The sequence below is a fragment of the Camarhynchus parvulus genome, chromosome 2 (assembly GCF_901933205.1).
Source record: "Camarhynchus parvulus chromosome 2, STF_HiC, whole genome shotgun sequence".
Classification (NCBI taxonomy): Eukaryota; Metazoa; Chordata; class Aves; order Passeriformes; family Thraupidae; genus Camarhynchus; species Camarhynchus parvulus.
The window spans coordinates 18338197-18365125 of NC_044572.1; the positions used below are offsets into that span (position 1 = coordinate 18338197).

The 26929-nt window shown below is 36.9% G+C and overlaps 1 protein-coding gene across 1 annotated transcript in view; it reads left to right on the forward strand.

Annotated features, from left to right (window-relative positions):
- The window catches only part of PIP4K2A (phosphatidylinositol-5-phosphate 4-kinase type 2 alpha), a 107656-nt gene that overhangs the window by 42812 nt on the left and 37915 nt on the right, over window positions 1-26929 (forward strand). The window contains exons 2-3 of the mRNA XM_030943844.1: window positions 14251-14348; window positions 15441-15537. Coding sequence (XP_030799704.1) covers window positions 14251-14348; window positions 15441-15537 — 195 coding nt within the window. The remainder of the gene's footprint in view (window positions 1-14250; window positions 14349-15440; window positions 15538-26929) is intronic.

Sequence of the window (26929 nt, forward strand, 5' to 3'; positions counted from 1 at the left end):
TTTGTATTTGTATTTAATGAAGTCAGTACTATCTAAATAGGAAGGTCCACAGAATGCCAGTCTCCTCTGAAGATTCTTGACAGTGGGCTGGCAGGCAAGAATTTGTTTTTTAAGAGAGATCCTTTTTTAAATCCCCTTTGTCAAGCTCCATCTGATAAATTGCAAAGCAATGCACTAAACCAGCATTCTTTTTCCTAAGTTAAATAAAGCAGCCTTAAATGTCCTGGATACACAAACTGGAAAATAAGTTAATCAAACCAAGTTTTATACTTGACATCGTAATATTTTTTTTAAACAAAGGAAGTATTATCTGAAGACTATAATCAGTTCAACTCACAAACATGCTTTAAGATTTCAAAACTAGATCTCATCTTCCATAACATTTTTTAATTAGGAGACCAGAAAAGGAAAACAAGTATTTTTTTGAGTCCCAATTGGTTTCTCAACTCTGAGTGACCTATCTGTTCAACTTTGTTAGCAGAAATGAAGAAAATATTCTGTCTTCACCTGAAAAAAAAGCTTGTTACCCAAAGTTTTTTTTGCATTTCAGCAAACTTGGAGTTTTTAAGTACTTAAATGCTGGCAGCAAAATCAGATGTCAGAATAGGTTTATGTGCAGGAGATTCAGTCATTAGTTTTGGTTACTGTTATTTTTCATTTTGTCATATGTTGTACAAGGTATTGAAGTTAAAAATTTCATTTAACTTTTAAAGTACACTTTTGGATTAATTTTTCCTCATTTTGTAATAATCACATCTCAGACTGCAAGCTGTGCTCCCAGCTTGAGGGGCTTTAGCTCATAGTCCAAACACTTTTGGGTAAGGAATTGCAGAAGGAAATATTTCTCTGCTGCCTCCACTTCCCTGCAACCTCGCAGTGAGCAGGTTTGGCAAGTCTTCCAAATGAACAAAAATCCTTTTTTGGTAGGTTTAGTTTGGGTTCTAGCTCTGGTTTGTCACACAACTGAGAACACACCCAGGCATGTCAGAAGGGGAAAAATCTTGGTGCAACAGCAGAAAAAAATGGGTCAGATTTGAAATGTTACTTTTGCAGCGATGGTGGCAACACTGACTTGTTTGAAGCATAGGCCTTTGTGTGTTTTTCTGAGAACACCTGTGGCTCACTGAGCCTGTTTTCTTCTCAAAAGGTTTCTTGTAACTAGACAGAGGTGTTTCTTCTAGATTTCCTGTAAAGTGCCCCAGTATTAACTGAGCATTTTTCAGTCAAATTTGTACAAAATCATAAATGTTTCCTTAAATAATGGTGGGGCATCAAATACCAGAAATAAAAGCCTGAGCTTACAAGCTTGAAGTAGATGCTTTAAATCCATTCTGGGTTTTGTATGTTACATGATGAATTGAAAGTGACAAGCAGGATCCTTAACTTGATGCATGTGAACTTCCCTCTGACTCCTTATGTCTTGGAGGGCCAACACATCACACCTGACCCTGCAGCCCCTTCACTTTTCTGCTGCTGTAGAAATCAGTGTCTGTGTTGTCATTAGTGCAGATTACTGTTACTTCTCATTTTATGATGTATTTTTCAAAGTATGGCAGCTTGTGGTCTCAGTCTTCTTGAGAAAAATGGCAGTGGCTCTTACTGTGAGTTTCTCTTTCAAAAAAAAAAATCAAGTATGTTTTTCAGATCTTTATATTTAAATGAAAACTAAGGGCAGTATTTCCTTTTTAACGCTGTTTTTCAGAAAATATTTCTTAGCCTGAAAATGGGAAAATGAGTCTGTGTGCAGAGAGGAACGTGGAGGGCAGGAGGGTGCACATTCCAGATCGCCTGTGCTGGTGCAGTGATGCAAAGCAGCTGTGAGTCGAGTTAAGCAGCCCTTGTGCTGTGCAGGCAGCCTGCTCCTGCCTCTGCTCCCAAAAACATTGCTTGGTTTGATACAATGTGGCTTCAGCTCTTCAAAAATGCAATGTTGTGCTCACTGTGGGTGCATTATTCAGAACTCTTCATTTTGCTTTTTTTTGTTTTTTAATTTGCATTGGAGAATTTGCTGTGTTCAGATTAGCATTAATGGTTGAAAATGTGTGTTGTCAGCTCAGGGCTTTTTTTGTTAAATTATTTGTGTGTATATATAAAATATGTATGTATGTATATGAAATTCTAGCTTAAGGGATAAATTAAATCATTAAATGTTTTTAATTTGGATTTTCACATATGGAAATAATCAAAAAGCTAGATTTTCTTTCTCATACTGTTCATTAGCAATACATAACCTGAGTCAAATGTCAGTGATGAGAGAGAGAGTTTCTGTGGGGTGGTTCTGCTCTCTGAGTCGTGGAAATGTGATTCCTAGGTTCAGGAGAGGAAATGAGTGGCAGCTGATCAAATACTGTCACCAACCACCTCATCATGGGAAATGCTTTTTGACTGGATTTGGAGCAGTGTTACCATGGCTAGCATAACAGAAACTGCTGCAGAAAACTTTGTGTCATTACAGTTTGGTTTTGTTTTTACAGTTGAAGTGATGTTTTGTTGTTGTCGTGCTTACTGAATGACAAAGTTTGGTCATTTCTATTTGATCTCCTTTCAGAGGCACTGTGGCACTGGTACGTGTTCAGATTAACAGCGCTAAAACCACTGGGGTTGCTTTTTATTTATGGGCTATAAAAAGTATAAATAGAAAGCGGATTTATGTCATCTTCGCCCATTGAATGTATCCTATTGTCCCCCTAAGCTTATGGAAATCCTCTGATAGCAGAATTCTGACCTGTAAACAGAGGGAAAAGGTTGCACAATTATATTACATTGCTTTTAAGAAATTTTATTTTATTTTATATCAAGGGATAAAGAAGATGCTTGTCTTGAGTCGTAGAATTATCTCAACTCACAATATAGTTGAACTAGGAGGATGACAGGACTTGGGAGACAATGAGCCCCTGGTGGCTCTGCTGCACCCTCCCCTTACACTCCTCTTCTTCTGCAGGGCTGGGAAGGCTTTCTGGGGTTTTGAAATAATGTGCAGTAATTTGAATACTTGGCCTTCAGCAAAATGAACAATACAGTTGTTATATCTGGGCAGCTAATATCTCATAAGTAATGATAACAAATTAATTAAATTTTATATATGGTATTACTGGCAAAATAAATTGAGATTCTGATTTTGCTATTCTGAGCAATAGCAAAACCCAACTCCTTATAACCATACCTGGATACTGGTCTTTCCCAAACCCTGAAGGAGTGTCACATAAACTCATTGCTTCAGTAGCCAGAAGCTGCAGAGTTTACATTCAAACAAGTGTATTTCACTGTCTGTGAGAAGGGGAGATTAATGCATATTTAGAAATTATATACAGGAGAAGTCAGTGACCACGAGGTGGACAGGAAAGTGCTAAAACAACCTTTAAACAATCCCAGATGTCTGTTCTGAGCTTGCTACTCAGCTTGGGCTCTCTTTGGGTTTCCTTGGGACTTAAAGGCCTTTCATGTCTTCTTCCAGATATCCTGGTGTCTTGACCAGCAAGAGCTTCTGATATTGCTCTGAGAGCATTTTCTTAAATGAAGCCCATACAGTGGCTTCATGCAGCAAAAACTGTCTGGATGGCATCCTGTTATGAAGGAGTGTTTGAGATTGCTTAAAAAAATCATTGGCAAGGGTATCAGCAAAAGCCAGATTTAATATTAAGTGACAGCATGACAAAGTTCATTGGCAAGATTCAGTCTACTACTTACAGGACAGAAGGGACAGCAAGGAAAAACAAGCAACAACAAAACCAAACAAAATCCAGACAAAACAGAAATGAACTGTGAACTGTCTAGGGATGTGTGTATTATTGCAGTGAGAGCGAGATAAAAAGGAACATGGCCTAAAACAGCATTTAACAGCACTCAAACTTAACAGTACTTTACTTTTACCTTAAACCAAGTAATGACTTAATCATGACAATTTAACAAAGGAATAACACTTACTAGCATTTAACCTAACTTTATAACTTTGAAGTTACACTTAGCAACTCAGCGAAAGAACAAGACTTAGCAGTATTTAAGTAAGGTTAAGTCATATGTCACAAGCTTACTTACAGGCCTATCTTGCTTCAATATCACATCTAAGAAAGCAGCATTCCTCTCAGATTTGCTGTAGCATATGCACACAGACATAAAGAGGCAGTGCAGGCAAGGCACCTGTGAAAAATTCCCATTGGAGGGCAGTGAAAGACTCGCTTTGAATGCCCTGCATCTCCTGTTGGGTGAAAGGCCGAGCCTCGAGGAGTGGAGGTGTAAGTCCAGGACTCCTGGTTCAGCACTCCTCCAAGTCTGGCAAACCATGAGGGTTCTGTGGCTCTGAGAGGCCCCAGTCAGAGGGAGGTCACTGGTCACAGCCCAGAAGAGCTCATTTTGGACCGCTAGTTTATAGGGTCGCAAGAGAGTGGGCTTTACTCATAATTTGTTTTCAAAACAAATTCATTTGTTTTGAAACAATTTTTTTTTTAAGTCATAATTTGTTTCCATTTCATCCTGGCCACAGTTTGGGTTAGTGCTTTCTTTGAAAGTGTAAGAACAGGAATGTTATGCCATTCAGGCAACAAAAATTTTCCAAGGTTGTTCATAAGGGAAACAGGAGCTCATTAGCCATTCCTGGGAACAGATAGCCTTTCTGATAAGCTCAAGAGGAGCTGAGCCCAGGTTTTCTTTTCGAGGCTGAGGCCTAATGAGCATTTCTCAGATCACAGTGCAGCCTAAAAAGGCTATGGAGGGGAATGCATCACCTCAAATACTGATAAAACCTGGAAAGCTGATAACCCTCATAGCTGACTACAGACCTGTTAGCCCAGCATCAGGCATTACACTGCTTTGAAGTGAAAGACTGTGTGGTAAATGCAAGAGAAATGCAGTGCCACAATCAAGATGTATCAGAGAGGTGAATGGAGGGGTTTCTCTAAACCGAGGAAATGCAATTCTTACCCATTGGACCTCTAGGACAATATTTTGCATGGTGCTTACATATAAAATTATTACTTCTCCTGAAGGATAGGAGATTTAGGTTGAGGCTAAAAAAGGTTTATTTAGCTGCAGGCTAAGACATGCTGGCAGAGCAAGGTCTGTCCCTTGTGCTCTCCAGTTATTCTGTTGGTCCATGTTACTGAGAGCAACTGCTGCATCACCTTACAGAGCACGGAAATACGGGTGGTGTGACCTTCGTGTACTTCCAGGGTCGCTCTTGGTCAGTTAATGAACTTTTAAAATTAGATTTATATAATGCAAATAGCATTGCTGCTGTTTGCAGAAAATTTGCCTCACAGCTCCAGCCTTCACCTAATGCATAGTCAGAAATGGCCAGAAGGAATCATGCTTTAATGTCATCTTTTCACAAGTCAACAGTTTTCTAAATAATAACATATTTGTGAGGTTGGAATATATGAGAGCACATTAAACCTCCTTGACAACTGGTCTTCTTTAATACTGTTGCTACTACTACTACTACTAATAATAATGTGAAATGCATTACCTTCATTATACCAGTGTAAAAATAGGCAAAAAATTGGCTTTTCTACATTTGTTATAACTTGTGAAAATTAATGAGGCCCATCTGATGCCTTGAATTGTTGCTTCGTGGCATTTGTTCTGCATACTTCCCAGGTTATTTTTCTTAGGTAGGATGCTCTTAAAGCCTTTCTCTTCATTAAGCAGCCGAGTGTTATAGGCAAAATGGTTCCTCAGGTTTCTATTCTGATTTTACTTTGCCTTTCTGTATTGAAGAGAAGTTTTTCCTATTGATTTTCATTTTTCAGTTATAGCATTCAGGTAGGGCTACAGCATCTCCTTGTTTGATCAACTGCATACTGGAATTTTATGTTTAATTTCATTACCTCATTTTTCCTATTCAGAAATATTATACTTGAAAAATATAATCTTAAAAGCTGTTATGAGATGAGCATTATTTAATAGACTCCTTTAGGTTTGTTTTCTGGTTGGTTGGCAAGTTTGGTTTTTCTCCAAATCTTAGTAACATGATTCATGGAATATAAGTATAATTTTATTTCATTGTGTTCTTGTTGAATTCTTCTAGAATCCAGAATAAATAGATAATTTAGAGACTTAGCAGAACATCTGTCTGTGAGTTATTTTACTTTGTGTATAGAATTGACCTTGTCTTCTTCAAGCCTTTCTCTGTGTCATAATAAATACCTGGTGCCTCCTATCATCTTCCTCTTTTTAGTCATTCTTTTGTGAAGCTTTTAGGACAAAGCCAAGTGAGCTAAAAGTTTATCTGTTGCCAGGTAAGCATTTTGTTTTTTAATTAGAAAAATACAGACCAGATGGCTATCAGACCTTGTGACAAGCGTGTGTATTTTGAATCACTATTCCGAACAATAATTGAGGATGCCCATTGATATGAAAGATTGTCAAAGTACATCGACCTCCCAGCACAAATTTAAGTTTCAAGACGATGACTTGATATTTTTGCTCAAAAAATAAAATGTTCCTTTATCAGATTTGTGGCAAGCTAATAGCTTGCAAATTGTTGTCTGAGCCATGTCCCTTGTCTTGTTGTCTTCTTAACAATTGCATTTGCAAACAAGGATGAGCTCATGTCTAAAGTGTGCCTCACATCTCATCCAAGTACAAAGAGCTTACAGTCCTTTACCATTTTCTTTTGGACTGAGATAGGACTTTCTTTTTGTGTGCCATTTGCTACTAGAAGTGTTTAGCTTGTCAAAAATCTCCACTACAAACAAGTCATATTTCTATTATTCTATTTCCCCGTTCATTAATGGGCATTAATGTATTTGTACATATTATGGCATTTGACCTAGCTTTTAGGAGAATGAGGGATTATCATGACAGACATATTTGAGCTGCTTAATTTATTTTTGGCCTTTGATTATTTGGCACATTATGAAGTGTCAATTTTTGCACTCATTGAAATGTGTTAGGAGAGTCATGGGAACTTTAACCAAATCTGTAGAAATGTGACTTAATGCTTGTCTGACAGTGTACAGCAGCTGTTCTGGATATTCTAGACTGTGCAAGTGTCCAAGAGACTTGAAAGACTTAAAAGCTTGCAATCAAAATAGTTGGGAAGGAAATGCAATTTAAGTGCTTTTGTTATAGGTTCTTTAAACCCTGTCATTCCAAACTCTCTGATCAGGAATGATAACCAAGCTATAAAACCCTTTGTCTAGATTTTTGGACCCTGATACTCCAAATTTAAAAGCAAACATGAATGCTTTTTGGAAACCATTTCTTTGCTCTGTTTTAGGACTGTGTTTGGACAATATCCTGTCCAGAGCTTTCTTGAGTATGTCACAATATCCTGTTTTCCACATGGATGCATGTACTACAGACATACCCTGCCCAAACAGATCCTTTTCCTGTGGAAAACAGCAGCCAAGAAGTCTCATGAAAATATCTGGGGTCTGCTGTGAAATTTTTTCTTTTGGTTTGTTTTTTTTTTAATTCAAAGGCAGATCATAAGACTTCACAAAGGTCTTGCTACTCTTTTTGATAAAATGTGATTGCTGTTATTGAGCTGTTCATTTTTTAGTATTGCTAAATATGATACATATTTAACACTCTTGCAGAGTCTTCCAGATATTCTGTGGTTAGTACTTCAGGAAAAGTATATGTTAAGGCAGTTTGGAATACTCTTGGTTCAGTTTGGCCTACTTTTCCAGTATTAAATTACTGAATTTTATTGAAAACCAGAAATTTAATGATAGGCATCACCTGAACTGTACAAAACACAAAGCTGCTCTGGTAATTACTGGTAGATGTTTTGAGACATGTAAAATTTAGATTCTTCTATGTAGCTGCCTGTTACCTGGTAGCAGGGTGGTTTAAGTTTGTTTGATTTTGTTTTTTTTTTTTACTTTTTTCTTAAGGTTTTTTTCTGTTCATATACTTTAAATTGCAATGATTCCAAAGACTCAGAAAAAGTTAAATGTGTTACCCTCTGTTTTTCTTAGTCATATAATTGCATTAATTTTGGGACTTGATTCTGAATAGGTAACTGGATATTCCTTTTGTAGAAGTCTTCTATGCCCTTTAAAGTCTAACACATTGCAAAATTAAAAAAAAAAAAAAAAAAAAAGCCTGGATAGTTTTTACCTTGCAGGGCAGTGGGGAGAGGTAGGGGAAAGAGATGAATTTTTGTGCGATTGAAATGATGAAAACCTCATTTAAAACATATTAAGGAGTATTTTGCTGAGCTGATTTATTTCTCTACAGGAGAACTTAACCTTTTATTTCTCTTGCAAGAATGGGTTTGAGTGTAATTTAAACTGTCAAATGACATTTATCAAATGATGGCTTTGCCCCATAACAGGCAAATGTCTTCCACAAAATTGATTAGCTGCTGACCTCATCCACCCTTTTCAGACCCTTCAAGGTAGATTTCAAAGAGTTGTAAAATAATCACTTCACTTTCAGTTTATACTTCAGCACAAGGCGTTTACTGTCCTGGTAGCAATACCCCAGTGTGTTCCACATCTGGGAAGGAGAGGATGTAAACGCTGCCTATAGCTCTGCCTGTCACCACTCGGCCTGCTGCTTTAACCTAAACCTCTGCTCCTTGCAAAATAGGAGCAGCTTTGGAAAGGGCTTTTTGCAGGACAATAGAATGAATAGGTTGAAGTAACTTTCTCTTGCAGGTGCCTGCTCTAGTGAGCAGGAAAATGCTCTGTTTGGTGAGACCTGCAGGGTGTTCAGTATAAAGAAGAAGCTGGAAGACCAAAATGTGGAATTTAATACTCCAAAGAGTTTCCTCTGTTGTGTTCTTGTTCTACAGCACCGTTTTGTAAGACCGATCCACCAGAAGCCCATAGGCTTGCTTTCATAAGCATAACCTACCAGTAAATGAGTTAACTGTGCTGTTGAGGAAGTCTGTGGCCTGTTCAAAACGGTGACTTTGTGTCTGAACCAAAAAAATGGTTTTATATTTTTTCTCTTCAGATTTCTGTGCAAGTTTCTTTGCCAAAGTAGAAGCTGTGATGCAGAAAGTAAAACCCTGAACATAAAAATCTCAGTACTGCTGATGGTGTTAAAAGTTCAGTTCTATTTTTACATCCCAATAATTTCTTTCTTCTGAAGTCTCTATCACTCCCACTTCTTCCAAAATCAGTGTTTAAAAATACACAAATTTGTGAAAAATGAGCTTGACTTTCTCCTAGAGTAACAAACCAGTTGTAGCTTGTTTGTCTCGACAGATCAGGCTGCTGTGAATTAGCTTTCAGTACAGAAGGAGAGCTGGGAGATAAACAGCTGAAAAGAAGTAGCACTTCCACAAATTCTACCACATCCAGCATCAGGAGCAGCGGGGATTTTCCTGTGTGTGAAACTGCCAAGAGCTGTAACTGCAATTGAGATGTTTTATCAGGCTGTTCAGTGTGAAAACACCTCATCCCTCCATAGTTTCAGCGAGTCTGGTGGGCTGAGATGTTAAAATAAAAGGAAACAGTATATATGCTGTATACCAAAGCTGCAACATTAAATAATAAAAAAAAACCCCATAGAGTATGAAGGCTTTAAATAGGAAAAGAGTTTCAAAAGAAACCAGGCATTGCTAAGTAGTCTGAGTATGATTTGTGATCTTCTTGGGATTAAATTTTGGATGTTGTACATGGCTTTATTGGGTTTTTTTATGTTTTTTTTTTTTGGTTTGTTGGTCGATTGCTTGATTTGGATTTTTAAATGAGTAATACCAGCTGTAATGTGTTTCACGGGTTTCTTGCTGTAACATTGTAGCAATAGACATCAGCTTGTATCTGTTGGAAAACAGGATTATTGTTCTGACTCTTCTATCTAAACATGCAATATATGCTGTAAATTGCCTTTATTATATGCAGTTTAAATATCTCATCGTCTGCTTTGCATACAAGCAATTTATTGCTGCTTATGTTCTGACAGAATGAAAACTAATGCTTAATTATGCATTGCCCTAGTAATGTGGTGTTTAAGGTGAATGTATCTGAATTAAATAAGGGCCATTAATAATGCCTAACAATTTATGATATAGTCATTGCTTGATTTCAAATCATATAAATTAGAGAAGCTTATTTGAAATGTCACCAATATAAGATGGCTTTGTGGGAACACCTCTCTGTGTGCTAATTTCAAAATCATTACCAGCTGAGTCTTACTATTTATTCAATGTCCAGTAGGCTTTTATTGTTCCCTTATTTGCAGTTTAATTACAACCTCTGTTATCCTGACAGTGTGAATTCAATGCTAAACCTGCAGGAGCAAAATTAGTTGCAATCAGTCGTTTTTTGCCTGAAAACTTCTTTTTGCTTTGGCCCTCTCTCTCCTCCCATGGCCAAGCCACCACTCTGAGCCACAATTTTTCGCATGCATGTTTAAAGGGGCAATGCCAGTCTAAGGCTTTTAGCATTCTTCTGTCCTAAAGCTTGTAAGTTGTCTAGAGATGTTTCCAAGTGTCACATAACCACCTGTGTTTACACTAATATCACAAAAGATACTGAATGAATTACTTCAAGGGAGGTTTCTGGGTCACTTGTTAATATCATGTGTGCATGAGTTTACAAATGTTATTAATACACATGAGGTATTTATACATAATAGAAATGGTTACTGTGCAACTAAAATTTTAGTCATTCATATTTAAAGCAATACATTCTCTAAGACTGTTTTATGGGATTTGAATTCCTCAAAGATTGCAAGCATTGTCCTTTTCAAACAAGACAAACTGCAGCAAAATTTTGCATTGGCAACAATAATTCAAGGCAATTAAAGGATGTAGGTTGCAGGATTAAAAGAATTTTCCTAATATGATGTACATGCATAATACATACATGCTTTATTGTGGAGATGCTGTGCATGTGAATTCTCAGAAGTAATTGCAGTTAAATGAATGTTTGATCCTGAACCCTCAGTCCTCTGTCCAGTGAGCTCTTTTTGTTTCATTTATGCTTTGCAATTATCTCTTGTTTACCTCAATTTCTTGGGCAATTGTTTCTTGGTTATGATTTTATTACATTCAAAAGCACTCCTTAGAGGAAAATGAATATTTCTTATGTAATTATTACAGCTATTGTAACAGTTTCTGTTGCAATTTGGAATACTGAACTTTCATCCTCACACACACATCTCATTTGCTATTGCTATGGGAGCTCACTGTATTTAATGGGTAACATGAAGAGACGGACATGATACTTGTCAAAAGTATCACATGCATTGTAACACATTTTCTGTTGTGCCTAACTTTCAAACACAGCAAAAAAAAAGCAAAATATTTGTTTGAGATAAGTTGGAAGACTCAAAATGTTTTCTTTGCATTTCATATTTAGTGTCTTTCAGATGTGACTGTTTCTTCACACAGTAAAGTAGAGAATTGATCCCTCTGACCTTTCCCTTTTCTTTTAGCCTTTCAAGAGCTGTTTGGGGGGGGTGTTTTGGATATTGTTTCTTCTCCCTCCCCCCCACAACGTGGTTCCAGTTTCCACCAAGATCTAATGACATGGGTGTTCCATTCTCTCTTGTGCACATTTTCCAGTCTGGCCTCATCAAATCCATCCAAAAATGTCCTATTGCAGAGAGAACCAGACCTTACACTTCAAAAGGTTTAAATTAATTAATGGTCTGTGCTGCTGGGATATGCCATTACTCAGCTGGTGTGCTATACCAAAGGTCACTTCTACTGTGTGTTCATCACCTGCTTTTTTATTTTCCTACTCTTCTAGAGAGGAATTCCCAAAAATATTAGAGAAATTACTTTTACTTTCCTCATATTTGGATGAATCTTAAAAAAAGCAACCAACCAAAAAAGCCAACAAAAAAAAAAGGACAAAACAAAAAGCACCTTGAAAAATTCATCCCTCCTGAAAAGAACAAAACCGTCAAACCTGCTGATTGGGGAATGGGGATAGTGTACATTTATATCTTGTAGAGAACTTCTCAGGAGAAGTATTTTGGAATATTTTTCTTAAAATCAAAGAATCCCCAAAGCATGCACATAGAAAGGCTTTTTCATTCCACTGTGTAGGTGATGCTTGCAAGGCCTACAGGCACATGTAAAACTGTGCCATTACATAGCACAAATTTAAATATCCACAGCATGAAAGCTAATCTGTAGATGCATGCAGAGAAACTTCATATCAGCAAATTAAGGAAGCAAGTACACCTAAAAATTTGATCAATGCAGTTTTGATAACCTAAAATGCAATTTTACAAGCAAACTTTGTTGTAGGTAGTTGAGGATTTTTTACAGTATTCAGCAGAAGGTGGTCTTGGGATCATTTTTGTCTGTAATGTATATGCATGTACATTTCTGCTACTCTTTGTTCAAGTGTGAAATTTGTTGTGTGATCTGGCAATCTGAAAGAGATGGTAATTCTGTAAAACAAATTCAAAATTTCCTATCTCTGTGTAATATGTCTATGTGTCCCTAGTTTTATTTGTACAGCAGCTGGACTGGTTCTGCAGACTCATGAGCTGCCTTGTGGCTTCAGGGTGAGATTGATGTACAGCAGTATCAGCTTCAGTAAAGAGCCTGTATGTTGGGTGTAGTGATTTTTCAATCAGCATTTTGTTATTTTATGTTGTATTTAATGAGGTGTCATCATGATTTATTAGGCTTGTACAGCTGTGTTTTCAAAAATTTATTCGAGTTTCTTCTTTCTCTCCCTTTGGAGTGGGAAAAGAGCATTCTCCCTACAACACCAAGGAGTGAAGCACTTTGAGCTCATCCCCAACATCTTTCTCTTTCCTTTCTCTGCTCTGCTGCGAGCTGCCATGCTTCTATCAAAAACTTTTCAGGTCTTTACAAAGAAGCTTTCTTTGCACTTTTCACGTGGGCTGCAAGATCAGAATGACAAAAATGAGACATAGCAGGGAACATTACTGGGGCTTTAAAGTATTGAAAGGTAAGGAGACCACCTGACTTTCCTGCCAGAAGGAAGGTTTCTTTCTTCTGCTTAAGAGCTAGAGGACTCTTCTCCTGTTTTCTTTATCTTCAGCTCTTCTAAAGGTCATGCTTGCAGGGAGTACATTTTTTTTTCCTCCAGTATTTTTAACCTATAGCTGCTTCAGTGAAGGTTTCTCCAGAAGCCTCTCTTAAGCAGGGGTAGCATTTCCAAGCAATTAACATCTTTCTGGTTGGAAAACACTGGTGAATAAGCAGTGCTGGGGAGCAGAGGAGCACACCTGTGTTGCTACATCCTGCCCCAGTGTACATTCCCATTCTTATATAGTGGGACTTCCCTCTAAACCCTGTAGAAAACTGCTGAGAAAAATGTGCTCTGTATGAGCAACAAGATTTTACTGGGTAAATTGAGATGCATGACCAGGGTGTAGAGTGCCATAACAACATGGATAAAACATAAGTCATGGGTATTTGGTGACTGTTGTAACGGGTATCTCGTTCCTGCTTTGGAAGGACCATTGCAAGCTTAACAATCCTGTCTTGTATTTATCATGTTCTAGTTAAACTTAAGTAAGGGTAGATTAATACATGCAATACTAAAAACATGCCTACAAACTAGGTCATGGTAAAGTTCTCTACATTTTATAATAGAGATGTGCTCAGAAGTAAATTACAAATGTAAGTGGAAAAATCCTAATCTGGAGAATACTGACAATGTTAATTTCAAAACTAGAAAGAGTAGGTGGTCCACATCAATATAAGAAAATAAGGAAAACCTTAGGACTTACATGCACCTCTATTTCTAAACAAAACATATCTAATTAAATGGTTTGTCCAATGTGAACAATCAAAGCAATGCCCGAATACTGCGACTTACAAAAACTCATCTGAATTTTGCACTACTGTAAGAAACAAAACTTGTGTTTATTGAACTGAAAATATGTACATTCACGTGCATGCAAAATTTCACTTTGCTTTCTACAAGCAGTTCAAGATACAGGCATGTAAGATTTCTTCATAAGCTGCAGGGGTAAATAGTCATTGGAAATAAAGAAGTTGAATTATCTTTGGAAGGCATAGCTTGACTGGCAAAACAAGAACAATGTGTTGGTACAGGAAAGCATTTTGCTGACATTGTCATTGACCTTTCATAAAAAGTACACTCCAGCTGTGCTTTAAGGCACTTTTTTATTTCTGAAACAAGTCTAAATATGGAATGCTGTTTCTTCTCTTCCAAAGTGTCACTCTTGAGATTGTGTTTGATCTGGAAAGAATAACACTGCTTTTACATTCTTCCATTACCTGCATTCACTCCTGGGATATATACACAAGAAATAGTAGACTTTCAGGATTAAGACATATATGTAGCATCTTTCCAAAGAGAGCAGCAACTAAATGTATTCTGTTTTCTCTAGATCAATGAACTGAGCCATGTTCAAATCCCTGTTATGTTGATGCCAGATGATTTCAAAGCATACTCAAAGATAAAGGTGGACAATCACCTTTTCAACAAGTAAGTACAAGTAACAACTTTGTGTAGAAGTGGATAGTGGTAGTGATATTTTTATGAAGTACTATGACCTCTGTTATTTTTCAGTGCATGGAACTGAAGTTTTGATGATTAAGTTAATCCTGAGATAAACATAACCGTCTGTGCTGTTCTAAAAAGCAACAGCAAAGGCTGCTGGGTAGAATTTTTTCCTCCATATGGTTTATTATTGCCTTATGAGTATATTAGATACTGAAGGTGATCTTTTCTTGGTATGATTATTTATGGCTGTATAAGAATTTATACATTATTCTAAATGTATAACTTCATATGCTCTTTATTAAGTGTTGTATTTGAATAAGAATGAAAATCTAAAGCCTGTATCAAATGTGAATAATGTTCAGCTTTTTATTTTCCATAATACAAAATCATACCTATCATATAGAAGTTTCAAAAGCATTATGGAAATTTCATGTAGTATCCATCTTCTCTTAAAAATAAAATGCCTCATGAGCAGTACGTACAGACATACGAAACTGTTAATATTGCTGTGTGCATAACCTGAATTTTATTCAAGAATATAGGTAGAAAAGAAAAATTCTGCTACTTTGGGTCTTCAGCTCACTGACAAAGGTGAAAGTAACTTTCCTATTGTATAAGTCTAAAATGAACACTAGGATATTAAAACTAGTTTGCTATTGAATGAGTCAAATTTTCTTGAAGTTTTGTTAGTATTTTTTGATGTCACAGATGGTACTTGTATAATCCAATCTAAGATTTCCCCCTTGTAGTAAGTTTAGGGCAGTGGGAAAGCATCCTTTTCTTCTTTTGAGTCCATGTTTCAGAATTGTCAAAATACAGTTTGTGTTCATTTCATCATTGTTGTAGTTCCTTAGCTAGGACATAATGATGTTATAGTAAGCTAATAAAGATTCATTAAACATTGTGAAGAAAAACCAGATAACCCAATCTCAGTGAAAAAAAGAAAGCATTAGAAGAGAAATTGTAAGAGGATTGTTACCCTGAGCTTTTTGTGAACAGCTTTGAGACAAAATTCTCAAGTTGCTTATTATAGATGCATAGTAATGAAGTTGAATTGGTTTTATCTTCTTTCAGAGAAAACATGCCAAGTCATTTCAAATTTAAAGAATATTGTCCAATGGTTTTCCGCAATCTAAGGGAAAGATTTGGAATTGATGATCAAGACTTTCAGGTAAGTTCACTTTGAAAAAGCCTAGACTGGTGAAATGCACATTTCTGTTTAACCTTTCAGCCTGCCCCACCTTTCCTCTGGTTCCTGCCCTTCTGCCATCTTTAGTCCTCTGTGTTTCTCATTAGAGTGCCTCCATATAAACTGCATTTATTGAAGCTGCAGGGTAAGACTTCTTGCAATAAGGAGGAAAAATAATGTCTGGACACTTCTGGCAAGAGATTCTGTATTCAGCCCAGTGGCTTAGATAGCAGTTGCTTCAGTGTTCTGTCTGTATGAGATGTGGTTTCTGAAATGACCACAGCCTTTTTTTTTCTTTTTTCCCCTCATGCTTTTTTTGGTTACAGGAGAGTGACCTATGGCCTGCCAGCTTCATCCTACTTCATCATGTCTCATTTTCCTGATGTTAAGAGGATCTGGAAACAAATTGCTTGTGTAAAGTAGATGCAGCAAACCAAGAAATTGCTCTAGATTTGTCAGGGTTGTTCCATGCAGTCAGAGTTTTTTTCTGCCTTTGCAAAAGTCCCTGAACTCTGCTTCAGCCTGATTTGCCGGTTCTCACTGACAGTTCCCTTTTCCATTAACAGTTCCTAATGCACAGCATTTCAGTCACAGGGATAATTCCTTCTGCAGTCACACTGCAAGATGTCCTGAACTAAAGAATGCTTGCTGTGTAACCCAGTACTGCTTCCTCTGACACTTTTTTGCTTTTTTAAACTATTTTGATGTGAGCTGCAGTTATATTTATAATGTCACTAAGATATATTAAGAGAATTTTTAAGAAATGGTTTTAAGTAGCTAAACAAATGGTACAAAATGCATTTGTACGATAACACTCCCATTCTTGACCATGGAGTAAACTGAATGTTGCAACCAAAATCTATATCAGAGTCCTTCAACAATTCTTTTTACCAATTTGCTCCTTTTCAGGATCAAATGTGTACATTTTAGGAGAAATGTGTAGGTGAGTTAAAATGTGCAGAGGTGTAGATAGAGATTAGGTTATGAATCTCAGTTTACAGGCACTGTAGCCTTGCTAAGACACTTTGCCAGTCAGTGGAGGATTGTTGGTTTATTTTGGAACTGTCATGATCATGTTCCATGATTTTTCATTATCCTGTTTATGAAGAACTGTTTAAAAGGAAATGCACTGATGCTGAGGCCAGCAGTTTAAATAGATGTATCAAATGGCATTCCTGGTTCAGTTCTGCTGCTGGACCAAGGAGGATCCTATTGCTTGAGAAGTTACTTGATCCCTTTATATGAAGATTTCATTTTCCTTGACAAAGAAGGAAGACATGTGATTGCTCTTAAAATTGTGATGTCAGTTCATGCTTGCTGTCTTTAGAGCATGGGCTTTTGACATTACTAGACAGTGGAAGGTAGAGTTCAGTAAATGTTAGAAGACTTGAGATGCTATAGTGAGTTAAAACTGGCAAACTTGGCATGATCAAAAATGCTGTTTTCTACACCACTGTGAAATGCACTGCTGTTCTGCAGCAGAAATTCCTGTTGTAACTATGTTATACTACTGTTTGGATTTATTAATGATAACAGTGATAAAACAGCATTAAGTAACTGTCACTGGATAAACTGTCCATATTTTCAGATTAAACCCCAAAATACTTCATTGTAGCTATGTGTTGTGGTAATGTAACCAATCAACAACCCAAAATAAGAACATGTAACTACATCCTGGTTTTTGATACAACTTAATTATGTATTACAAAAAGAATCTCATGGTTTTTAGTATTTAAAGCATATTTAGTGAAAAACAGAAGATAGTTAATTTTAACCGAAGAGAAGACGTCTGCCTTCACTATTGCTTTTTTCCTCCACCTAAGCAATTTATCACTCTGAATTCTTTTTCTACTGAACTAATCTGATTAAAAAGAAAATAAATTAAATGCTTAAAATATTAATGTATTTTGAATTCATTTTCAAAATTAAATTATTTTTACAGAACTAAACATAAAGAAAATTTGTCTCCTCACGTGTAAGACAAGGATTATCCCTATTAAAAGTAGAAATTGCTTTCAATTCAGTGTTAGTCTCTGTGATTTAAAAAGGGAATCTAATATATATACTTTTTTACAGATAACCTTTGTCTTCAAGGAAGTTATTCCAATTATTGCTGGTTAAAATGATTGTCTTATACTCAGAATCAGACCTGAAATTGAAAAATTGTTTGCAGTGTAAAAGTAAGGGAAAGCTTATGAAAGAAATATCGAGTTACTTTCTCTGGTAGTTTTTCTTATGTAGTGGTTTTCAGGAAGGGAGTCCTAGTCAACTGTGAACAATGTCATTCCCATTATTGAGCCAGAAAGGATTGGTTTAGATAAATAAACCAATTACCTTGTTCATTAGTCAGACATCAGTCACAGTCTCAAAGAACATTCATTTTAAATGCCTTTGTTTTCAGAATGTTCTGCTGATATCCTTGATGAGTTGTTCCAGAGGGCAAATAGTCTTTCCTTATGAGTAAGCACTAAAAAACCAAACCTACCTCATGAAAAAAATTGGTAGCATATGCTCTAAGTAGTGGGCTATACTAATTTTAATTCTTTGCATTGTGTTTCTCATTTTGTAGCAATTTTGTGGACTGTTTAACACATAGACTTAGTTCACATGTGGAATAATTAATGTATGGAACTTGTCTTACAGAGATCTCCTTATGTCTCTGAAGAGAGATTTAAATCTCACGAAGTACATGGCTTTTTCCTACAAGTAGTCTTGACTCAGGAGTCAGGGAATTCCTTAAATTGTGTGCAGTTCATGCCTTACAGGAAGCCATTTCTGGTAATGGCAATGACAGTTCCTGGAATGAACTGCCTTCCTTGACATGACACAAACCAACTCCCTTTTTTGAGATGTTTTTGGTAATCTGTCCTGCATCTGTCTGTATTTCATAGCTAGTTGGGCATCTCCAGGAGACATTTAGCGCTGAACTGGGTTTGAAGTTTCGTGAAGATACATGTTCAGCTGCTGATACAGTGTGGACTTTCTTATGCTTCATGCTTTATAATGGACAGCAGCATAGAAAATATAGTATGAAGTTAGTGAAACATTGAGTTTCATTCAAAGATTGCCTATACAAACTTGTTATGATAAATGAGGTCCTTAATCTAGGTTAAGAAACTTTGTTCTTATATTAAAAAATTCTAAAACAGTTACTACATTAAATTAAAAACTGGTCTGGCTGTTTTGTCTTAAAAGGGGGAACACAACTGACGATCAGTCAGTATGAATCAAAATTGCATTTGAATGATGAAAAACTTCAAAACCATTTTAACCACTTACAAAGACTATAAATTATCAAAGGGAAAGAGACTATTGTTTTGTTTTGTACTGTTGGATGTTACAAGCACATATGGATCTCTGATTGAAGATTACTTTTTAAAGTGTCAATTTCAAAAGCCAGATTATTAAGTAATGACAGATTTTGCCTTGATAGGGTAAATGATGTATTTTTGTTAGTGTTTTCTTGTTTAATTGAAAAAGAGAAGAGAATACTTGAGAGCATTAACTGTTTCTATTAGAACAGAAAAAAAGTGATTAGAAAACAGATATTGTAAAGTCCCTCACTAAGCACTAAATTTTAATTTCTGCATTGCCCCTCAGCTTTAGACACTGTAAAGGTTATTCTACAGAAAGATTTTTATCCCCTCTACCAACCCCCCCACCCCATTCCCTCCCTGCCCAGTTAATGGGATAGCTGTTTTTCTTTGGGATTGCTTCTCAAGTCATTTGAGATACTTTGTTACCTTAGAAAATCCAAGAGCAGAGTTCTGTTAGAAGAATTACAGGGTTAGCTTCTGTAAACTGCAAAATTATGAGAGATTAACAGGCAGACAGCTCACCTAACAACCCCCAATAATCTTTAAAAAATAGGATCTACTACTGTTACAAATGCTTCTGCTGCTGTTGCTCTGGGAAGGGAAACTTCTTTTACTGTGCTCCAACACATCTGTTCTTGCTTAAAGTTGTTGCTGAATCCTACATCTGGGTTCTGCCAGGCAGCAGAGGAAGACTGGATTCTTGCCCAGTAAAGTCCGATGGCTCATACCAGAGGGCAGCAGTGTCCCAGGGTACCTGATGAACCTTCTGCTGGGGATGAGGCAGAGCCCAGCTCACTGCCCTTCAGGTTCTGGTACTCAGTGTAGTAGGAGACAGGCTCAGATCTGACTTTTCCCATCTGCAGGACCAGTTTGTAGAGATTCTCTGTACAGGACAAAGAATACATACAGAACCATCTGCTAGAAGTTCTTTAAGTTCTTTTTCATTTACCTATGCTTGATATTTCTCTAAACATTTTTCCATATAACAGCTTGAAATCCAAATTAATGAGAATTCCTGCTTTTAAGCAATTTCTCTAATAACAAACCATATGAACTCGTGTCCAACTTTTTCTGATAAGGCTGTTAAGGATACTTTTCTATATCTCCCAGAACTTCGTGTGCAGAAACATTTGTAGTCTAGGCTCATAGTAAGGCATCAGGAAAACAATGCAAATTCTAGGCTTGTTTTTCAGATGTCAGCTTTCAATATAATTTTATTTTGAGGTATCTAAACTTCATATCATCAAAATTCTTATCAATCTCTAAATATTTCTGTTCATTTTACATGACTTATCCAATCCTAAGACAGCATCTTAAGAACTTAAAGTACTTTGCAATCCAAGATATGTTTCTTCAGACAAACAAATACAAATCAGTACTCTCAGCTGGTGCTTCTGCACTAAAATTCATGCTTTTATTTCTTAGCCCGTGGTTTGGGAAAGAACAAGCCACCTCCAGCATCAAACTACAGACAGCAACGTCAGCAGTAACTATGTTAGAAGTTGGAGCTTATTCCTAAGAGATAGGAAGAGAGAGATTCTAAGAGATTGTACTCTTCAATTAATTCCATAAAGTGCATTAAAAAGCATCAAAGCAAGAACTGTCTTGTAAAGAAAATACCAGTGCTAGTCATTTTATTTTAGCACAGTAAGTCTGTCAGTACCTGAAAAGTTCCTGGGTTTGCCTGTCAGATGAGATTCCTATAGCAGAGTGTACAGTTTGTGGATCCCAAAGGGACATGACACCAAGACATTCAGGTCTGCTGACATCTTGTTTGATGTGAGTATAGGCCGTGGTGGTAGTAAAGTGTTGAACCAGCTGTAGTAACAAAACCTCTGCTGTTTGTAGTCTTTCCAGCATGTAAAAAATGAAGTTTTCGATTTAAATCTAATGTTCTAAGATTTAGTGCCTTAAGTGTCAGCCCAAATAATAATTTAGTGATGGTGGGAGTTAACCTTGGTACATATGGCAACAGAAATTTTAACTTGTGGTTTCTCTCAGTTTTCCCTAGAAAACATTTAATTTGCTTGCTTTTGGCTGTTCCTTGCTAAACTGAGTATCATTCACGACTGGGCATTCAAACTGGAAAATAGTAATTTAGCATGTGCTGGCAACATCAAAAGGACAAACTGATAGCTACTCCTGAGTTCTTACAGATATTGAAAGGAAGGCATTAAGCCAAGCTTTGCAGGGCTAAAGGGAAAAGGCTTCCAGAAAAAGAGCCACAACTCTTTCCAAAGCAAGTGCATGCCTTAAGCTGACAGCTCCAAATCCAGATCTATGGTCTCAATAGGATAGCTTGATTTAGGGAAGACCCTCATGTTTTATTCATTAACTCTTATTCAAGGAAGTCAAGGAACCCATAACCTTTCTCCTAGAAGGATTGCTCAATGTAAAAAATAAGTTGTTTGTGTTTCTCCGTCAAAGTTTTTCACATCTTTCTCCATAGTAATCACTCCCTGAATACAATTTTTTAATAAACATTCATACGTGTTTGGAGTGTGTGCATCCACATCTTAACAAGATCATAGAAGGATCTCCATATTTTTGATGGGTGCAGCACAGGACCCATGGTGTCCTGTTTCCATCTTGGGGATCCCATGACATTCACCATAGGCCTTTTGAGCGCCATGCTTATGAGCTGACAAGAAATCATTGCGCAAAATTGTCCGTATATCTGGCAAAGCCTCGGGAGGTTACCCCCCTGAATATACTTGTAGCATGTTACTGGTAGGTCAGGTAGGCTTCTCTCCATGTCAGATTCCTTATAGACCTTCCAGTGTCAGATCAGTGCTGCCTCATCATGCTTCAGCAGCAGGGTTTCCAGATAAACCCCTGCTTAAGGGCAAGAACAGTGTCACCATACAAAATAGACCCAAAAGTCATCCCTACCTGTTCCAGTATGACCACCCAGATATCTCTGGGTTTGGTGCTTCTGTTTTTAAAAAAAGCCCAGTGCTTTGCCTTTCTTCCCTCTACAAGCTACTGACAAAACATTGTCCTGAAAATAATCTCAGAAGTGGGCTACTTGTATCAAATTACAGCACATAACCTTGGAGCATCTATGTCAGTTGTATGACACTATCTTTCTGATGTCATTCTTAATCAGTAATCCTGGTCTAATTTCCATATCTGTAATTCCTGAAGTCTTGTAAAAAAGGAAAAAGGTTGGGGGGAAGCTCCAGGTTTGTCTTGTCGGGAAGCTGTGCCTGGGCCAGAGAGCAGCACTGTGACTTCTGCTGCAGGGGAGCAGCCAGACCGTGTGTGCATCATCCTCCAACAGCCATGAGCCACTGTCAGGCTTTTCCACTGACCTATGATTTCAGTCATCACAGAGCATCATCTGTGCACTTGTTTTTGCCTATTTGTTCATGCAAAGCTTGCCCAGAGGCACTCTTAAATAGTCTGGGATGTGATCTGATTTGTCTTTAGGGTACGTTGAGCTTGTAAAGCTCATTTTAGTTTTCCACAGCTTTTGGATGAGATCACAGCACCAGAAACTGTTGTTTGCCTTTGTCCAGATGTCTTGAAACAGGGAAGATTTAAATCAATGAGAAGCTGTTAAGCCAGTCAGTTTGAAAGATTACTGTTCTTCTAAAGCTCTCTATGCTTTACCACCAGAATTTTCCTATTGCCCTTTTTCTCTTTCTTAGGAAAAGGTCTGACTCAATGGCAATTTTTATTAGGATCCCTTTTTAAATTAGTTACACAGTGTTTGTATTACATCCAACACACGGTTCATGTGTTCAAAGTTTCTAAAATACAATCTTATTTGCTAAAGTAGCAGTTAGAAAACAATGACATTTACATTAGACGTGCGAGAGATTAGAACGAGCTAATTAAATTGACCTTTAAATCTCTCCACCCTCTTGGAGACTGGGGCTAATCCTTGGCCTCCCACTGTGGAGATAAAAATTCATGCTGTGAACATTTTAAGCAAAGTGGGCAGAGAAGAAGAGCCTCACCAGCAGTTTGTCTTTGAAGAGGGGAGCAATGCTTTGCCAGTTATAAATATAGCTTGCAGTTATGATGTGAGATGGGGGACAAGTTCTTCCTGTACTTCAGTGGCTTTGCTCCGTGTGTTTTCTTCACAAAAATAGTTTCAATTAGATAAAATAGCTCCAAACAAGCTTAACTTGTTACTCTTAGAAACAATCAAAGCCTCTCTGGAAATTAGCTTAGTTTTGTTGATATCTGACATTGTGTCAGATCATTATTGTTATTTAATTACAAGAGGTTGCTATTTTTATTGAACAATGTGTAAAGTAAAAATAAACTTCCAATGGATAAAGCATTAGTGTTTTAGTTGGCGTCTAAGGACTCTTGAGGATTCTTCTTACGAACTATTTGCCGTGATATTTTGTGTCTTGGACTTTTAAAATGCTAATTATTGCAGAGCTTTATAATAAAAAACAAAAAAATTATATAAATAATGGATAATTAAATAACAGTCAAAATTTAATTGTCAACAAGCAATTGACATTTCATGTAGTGAAATCCAGAAGCAGAATAAAGTCAAAGATTTTGTACAAAACCTACTTTGATCACCTGACATTCTGAGCCTGTCCAAATGAGATCCTGTTAATATGGTGAGATGAATACTTACATGATTAAAAAAGCGGTGCAGAACTACAGAGGTGAGGGCTTTGTTCAGGGAGGTGGTAGCTCTGAGAAGGAACAAGAGGTCAAAGAGGATGGGAATTTAGCACTAGGGGGACCTTCAGATTAGGAGTGACTGCACCCTAGGGTGGATAAATTAGAAGGCATAAAAAGAAGATCCAGAAGAGTTCTAGCTTCTTTTTGACATCTGTTTATTTTATAGCTGAAGCTAATACTATATATAGTTTTCATGCTAGTAGTCTTTAAAAAAGGAAGTTGAAATTTGGTTGTACAAGAAATACCAGAAAAGTGTCAAAGGAATTTAAGGACATAGAAAATGCCATTTGGTTGGGAGTGAGTCTGACCTGCTGCACTTGCAAAAATTAGAGTTAAGAAGTAAGTAGTGTGTGAATATCTTTGCAGAAAAAGAATACTAGGTATTTCAGGAATAAATATGAATGACCAGAGAAGAATATAATTAAAATTCAGAATTAAACTCACCTTTCCAGCAACACAAATGGCTAAATACTAGAAAAACTGTTGTGGTGGATCTTGGTGTTTTGAAGATAGAAAAAAATCAAGACTGCCTTTCTGGAACTACCTAATCCAAAAGTAGAGATTGGAGTTCAATTTAGGAAGTGCTGGGTGAATTAAAATAGCTTCTGATGGAAGCAGTTCTGTTGGATTCTAATTTATGAAATTTTGTTGAAATCTCCAGTAGAAGCTCCTGTGAATGTCAAAGAATTGTAGATCAGGTCCTAAAAACACCTATGGAAAAAACCTTTTTCCTTACCTGTTTGATATTTGTTGTAGGAAATAAAACTTTGTGTAGATTGCTGAGGGTTTGGGAAAGAAGAGAGAGTGTCTATAGTGAAATTAAACAACCTTTTAGGTAATTTGCTGAAGAATATCCTGGTTTTGGGTGAAATGATGACATGTAATTTGGGTGTACTCATTAACTTTTTTTCTCAAGAATTCTCAGGGAAGCTAAGTGCTAGTAAATGGTGTAGCGTTCAGTAATTTATATTTAAAGCTTTTTGTTATTTTTTACTTTTATCATTTTATCAGAAATTAATTATGTGTATGGGACAAATTCTTTGTGATTTGTAGCTTCTCAGCACTGAAGATGAAATGAATATTTCTAGTTGCCTGCTAGTCAATGCAGTATGGATGATTTTTTTTTTAATATATTCATTTATGTAAGGGCACTTAAGCTTCCAGACAGTGACTTGTCAGAGGGAAACTATTTGAGAAAGAGAGGAATGTATGGAGAAATTTATCTAGCAGAGGTATCTGTGAGTTTGGCATGTTAAATGTGTCTTCAGTTGTATAAGTAATTACACAAGTAATTTAGGTCTTTAAGTGACCTCATGAATGTATTCACACTTTAAAAGTACAAAACCTTTTCTTTCTCCTGAGACCAAAAAACCAGCAGGCACAAGATTAAAACTTCACAAATGAGAAGTGGATGGGGAATTGGCACACTCGGAGCAGGAGACTTGCAGGGAGTTGCTAAGTGAAGCTGTTAAGTGGAACAGGGTATGCGTGGCTGACAGATGTTTTAATTGTGCCAGAGAGCCAAGGCACACCGTGGAAGAGTTGGAGAAGGCTGGGAAAATCTGAAGGGTACAGGGCAGTCTGACCCTTACTACTTTGAATTTTGAGCTCACTAATGCTATTGTATAAGCAGCTGATTTTTATTAAATTAATGGGGCTAATACCTCCAACGTTGTACAGCTAGAGACATGCTCTGCTGGCTCCTGGCACGGTAGGGAGGAGCTGTGTCCTAGCAAAGTGATGGTACAAGGGTTGTTACAACATCAAACCTGTGGCTCTTGGGCGGTAAGGGTTGGGCATTTTTTGTATCTCTTCATTTTTTGAAGGATATCCTCCCTGTTCTGGCTTTGTGGCTCATAGATCTGTCTGTGCTAAGTGAGGAGTGGCTCATTTCCCATCTGTTCATATTCCACTTAGACTTCCCCTAATTAAGATCCAGAGGGAATTCAATCTGGTATTTGCCATGATCTCTCTCTCTCTGTGTCTCTCCTTTCCCCCTCCCTCAACCCCGTTTATATTTTCCTTTTGGAAAAGGGAGATGCTTACATTTCATTATTTATTTCCTCCCTAGTCCACTAGAGATGCCTCACTTAAGAAGGACATATTTCTGCCAGGGACCCCAGTGGGTCTCTCTTAGCTGAATTTACTCCAGGATTCCAGCAGAGGAAAAGTCCTACAGCTGCTCTCTTTAGACAGGTTCAATCAGCTTTGCTTCCAAGGAATTTGTGCGCAGATGTCTACAGTGCAACTTATCTTTCTTACTTTTCGTACAAGTCATCACTGAAATTTATCTGTGTGTTCTGGCAAAAGCTGTCTGGATCCCAGAAGCTACCATTTGTATCTCACAACTGCATTCAACAGTAACAGAAGAGTCTATACAATGTAACCAATAGCTGTCTGGACAGCAGGGCAGTACAATTCAAATAAATGTGTGGTTTTAGTCTGTCTAATGAGCATGACTGCATAACTTTCTTATTATTGTCTGCCTTAAGATCTTAAAAACTTGCACAAGATAACCCCAAAGTAAGTTAAACTTGTTAACTTATCTGGATAAAGTCTAACTTAAAAGTGAAATTTGATACCACATGTGGTGTTTCTAATATTTCTTACTAGTTATAGGTTTTCTAATGACTGTGCTTCAATATGGCTTAAGTGTAGGACCTTCTTGGCCATTTAGTGTCTTAAATTACAAAAGAAACATTTTCTAATGAAGAATCTCTTCAATTCCAAAACATGTACTATTAACTTAGTTAATATTAGTTAATGTTTGTACTGTTAATGTTTGTAGTGTTAATGTTAGTGTTTGGCTCAATGAGATGCCTGAACAGTCTGAGTCCAACAGGTAAGTTAGTTTCACCTACATCAGAAGGGAAAAATCATAGTGGATCATAGTGGATTTAAAAATCCATATCGTTTCCTCTTTGAAGACCCTAAAATCTCCTAGTTTGATCCTTTCAGTGAAGCTGTTTCTTGATCTTACTTGTTAATGATGCTTTGCCAGTGAATCCAGTTCTTGTTATCGCTCTACTTAAAGATTCATTGTTATCATCACCAGGCAACAGTAGATGTGTTCTACTGAAGACTGATTTCTATCTATAAACAAGTATAACTAGTATAGTTGAGAGATGGGGTATTTTGCAAGGTACCCAGAAGGTTTACTTGTGGAGGAGTTTGAACTTCTCTCTATTCACAGAAGGGAGAATTAGCCATTGCAAATAAAATCATCTACAAAACTTAACTGTATTTATCAACACAAGAAAGTGGCAATTACTAGTAATCTGCACAATATGATATAATTAGATTTATTTTTTCTGCTTTTTAAACCACACTTATTTAACAAACTTGGGCAAGTATCAAAAGAAAACACAGAAAATAGTAATATTAAATGTCTTCTATGTTCT